At 53.0% G+C, this 3,472-nt stretch overlaps 1 protein-coding gene across 6 annotated transcripts in view; it reads right to left on the bottom strand.

The window, feature by feature from the left end:
- Positions 1 to 2,759, bottom strand: part of PHYHD1 (phytanoyl-CoA dioxygenase domain containing 1) — a 21,217-nt gene extending 18,458 nt beyond the window's left edge. For 4 of the 6 annotated variants that reach the window (XM_032257518.1, XM_032257523.1, XM_032257517.1 and 1 more), the window contains exon 1: positions 1,803 to 1,869. In XM_032257518.1, the coding sequence (XP_032113409.1) occupies positions 1,803 to 1,835 (33 nt within the window). In that variant the 5' untranslated portion in view covers positions 1,836 to 1,869. Of the gene's footprint in view, positions 1 to 1,802; positions 1,871 to 2,113 lie in introns of those variants that run through there. The other 2 variants (XM_032257516.1, XM_032257519.1) reach the window with 2 other exon arrangements.
- Positions 2,760 to 3,472: the final 713 nt, after the last annotated feature.

The raw sequence follows: 3,472 nt of genomic DNA, 5'->3' as shown, positions 1-3,472 counted from the left end.
TTTTTTTTTTTAATAAAGATGAGATTTCACCATGTTGGTCAGGCTGGTCTTGAACTCCAGACCTCAGGTGATCTGCCCACCTTGGCCTCCAAAGTGCTTGGATTATAGGCGTGAGCCACTATGCCCGGCCAAAACATATTTACTCTCATGGGAATGAACCTGATATACTGTGAGATGAAAAATCAAAAAAAAAAAAAAAAAAAAGATTGGCTATAAATGATTACCTGGCCACTGTGAGAACTTGGCCAAGTAAGTTCCCTCCTCTTTCTGGCCCTCAGGCTACCAAATGGGGATGACAGTACAGCCTCTTTTATTGAACCTGGCAGGCTGGGCGCGGCAGCTCATGCCTTGTTGTCCCAGCATTTTGGAAGGCCGAGGCAAGAGAATCGCTTTAGCTCAGGAGCTCAGGACCAGCCTGGGCAACATAGTGATGGGACCCCATCTCTACAAAAATTAAAATAGGGCTGGCGCAGTGGCTCACACCTGTAATCCCAGCACTTTGAGAGGCTGAGGGAGGCGGATCATTTGAGGTTAGGAGTTCAAGACCAGCCTGGCCAACATGGTGAAACCCTGTCTCTACTAAAAACCCAGGAGGCAGAGGTTGCAGTGAGTGGAGAACCTGGGCCCATTGTACTCCAGCCTGGGTGATGAAAATGAAACTCTGTCTCAAAAAAAAAAAAAAAGTCAGGTTCCAGTCTGGACACAGTGGCTCACACCTATAATCCTAGCACTTTGGGAGGCCAAGGCGGGCAGATCACTTGAGGTCAGGAGTTCGAAACCAGCCTGGCCAATATGGTGAAACACCGTCTTTACTAAAAACAAAAATTAGCCAGGCATGGTGGTGTGCTTCTCCCAGCTATATGGGAGGCTGAGGCAGGAGAATCCCTTGAACCCGGGAGGTGGAGGTTGCAATGAGCCAAGATCATGCCACTGCACTCCAGCCTGGGCGATAGAGGCTCCGTCTCAAAAAAAATAAAAATAGCCAGGCGCAGTGGCTCACGCCTATAATCCCAGCACTTTGGGAAGCCGAGGCGGGTGGATCACGAGGTCAGGAGATCGAGACCATCCTGACCAACATGGTGAAAACCCATCTCTACTAAAAATACAAAAAAAATTAGCTGGGTATGGTGGTGCACACCTATACTCCCAGCTACTCAGGAGGCTGAGGCAGGAGAAGTGCTTGAACCCGGGAGGTGGAGATTGCACTGAGCCGATATCGTGCAAAAAATAAAAATAAAATTTAAAAATGAACTCTGTCAGGGGAGGGGGTGTGCCTGTAGTAAGACCCTGTCTCCTCCCCACCACCTCAAAAAAAAAACTTGTCCAGCACTTGATTCGTGGTAGCTGCTATAATGGAAGAAAATTTCTAGAGCTGTATACGAAAATATTAAGTCTCAGCGTAGGAATGTTTGAGTGATTTTTTTAATATGCTGTGCTAATTCCCACGTGGTAGCCTTTTGTGATTGGAAGAACCTGGGCCCTTCTCGCGAGCCCCGCCCCTCCTGGGTGCTGTCCCCGCCCCCCTCGTTGCCGATTCCAGCCTGGGGCCGAACTGGTGGTTTCCGAGGCTTTATTCTTGTTTTGGTCTAACACACACGTCCCTACCCCACCCCACCCTGCGTCCTGTGATCTGGACACCCCGGGCTGTGTGTGAAGTCAGGGGTTGTGGTTGAGAACACGCTCCTCTGGACTTCAGTTTCCTCCTCGGTAAAATGGGGCAAGGGGTGGGTTGAGCACGGGACTACCGCGGTGACCCCTCCAGCCCCCCATGATCCTCCCAGCCCCCACCTGCAGGCTCCTACCTTCTGGAGCTGCGAGGAGCTCAGGCAGGCCATGGAGACAGCTCGGGGCACTGGGCGGCTTCTAGGTGCTGCCTCCGGGTGGGGAGGAGAAAGTTTAGGAGCTTGGGAGGACTTAACCCTTCCCTACCCGGAGAAAACCCGATCCCACCACCCAACCCTCTTCCCCGAGACACTGCCAGATCAGCCTGTGACCTCCAATCTAATCTCCCCCACCCCCACAACGAATCCAGGATTTGCCCTTTCCCATCTCCAAGGTTTTCGTCTGCTCCCTCTGCGTTTCTTTCTGGAAACCACCCCCCACCACTGCTTACCAGGTGCCCGGAAGTTATGCTCTGAGAGGGTCAGGCAAAGCAGCTGGGCAGAGTATCAGTCCAGGCGCTGCCATTCCCTGTGACTCTAAGGGACTTCCGCCCCTCTCTAGGCCTCAATCTGGATACAGTGGAATGCAGGATGGGTCTGGGGGATGTCTGACACCCCCCTCCCCCAGGTGATAGGCATTCCAAAGGTAGAAGAGGTCCTGGGGAGAACTGTCTGGGCCCCTCCCAGCCCTGATCTGAAAGCCTCTAGGTCCTGGGAGGATTATGGAAGGGAATTAACCCATCCACTCTTCTACCACAGGAAGGTAGAAGACACGGGTGTCTTAGGAAGAGGAAGGGGCTGGAGTGAGAGAGATGCCTCCTGTTACCCACCCTCAAGCCTAAGATACTTGGCATCCCAAGTCAGGCTGGCACAGTGGAGGTGAGGTCAGAACAACACCTGCATACCACCCTTCTCAGCCTGCCCTGCCCAGCAGCTGGCAGGGCCACTCTCTGGCTCTGAAAAACCAACCACTGCCTTCCCCAAAATGATGCCTTCTGAATGGCGAAGGGACAGTGTTTCAGGAGTGAGCATGGGAACATTGCTCAGCCCTCAAGAGCCTTGGCCCCGAGTCAAGCTGTATTTGCTGGGCCACCGCTCTGGGAGCTGCTGCTTGGGCCAGGTCATGGGGTGCGGTAAGGGGAGGGTAAGCAGTGAGTGCAGCCCAAGCTTCCGGTTCAGAAAGGTTAGGCTGCGTGAGGGGCAGGCAGATGACAGAACCACGAGGTTTGCTGGAGACAGGGTATGTTCCCAGCTGTCCTCAGCCCTTCTGATTCAACTGCCCAACAAAGACAGATGCCTACCATGTGCCAGGAACACTGAAGTCCCTTTAGGCTGGGCCAGCCACCCCGGGAGCCCCCACAGAAAGCTTACAGAGGAGGCTCAGTGAGGCAGACTGCGTTTGCATCCCAGATGTTCAGGCCTTACTTTCCCAGTCTGTAATTTGGGGCTAGCAGAAGGCTCCCCTGTGAGTGGTAAATCAGATGAATGCTTCACGACTGATAAAGAGCTTGGCACCTGGCCCGGCACTGAGTAAGTGCCAACCAACTGGTGAAAAACTTGTTCATCAAATGTTAGCAGGGGCTCTTCTGGGTGGAATATGATGTAAAGAAAATTGTTCTGAGCTTCCGAAATTGTTGTTACAATCAGAGAGACCACCACCACGGTGGTTTTAGGCAGAGTGGAGAGCCCTAGGCGGGTGGGGGAGGGGGACGGGAGAGGCCCAGCTTCCCACTAACTGTTCATTCTGCTCAGCTTTGGGAAGTGGGTGGGCGGTGTTTCCACATAGCTGTTTTTTCCAAAAGCTAACCAGC

Source organism: Sapajus apella, unplaced genomic scaffold, assembly GCF_009761245.1.
Source record: "Sapajus apella isolate SASKATOON/1434 unplaced genomic scaffold, GSC_monkey_1.0 scaffold97, whole genome shotgun sequence".
NCBI classification, from domain to species: Eukaryota; Metazoa; Chordata; class Mammalia; order Primates; family Cebidae; genus Sapajus; species Sapajus apella.
This window is presented reverse-complemented; position numbering and strand designations above follow the sequence as displayed.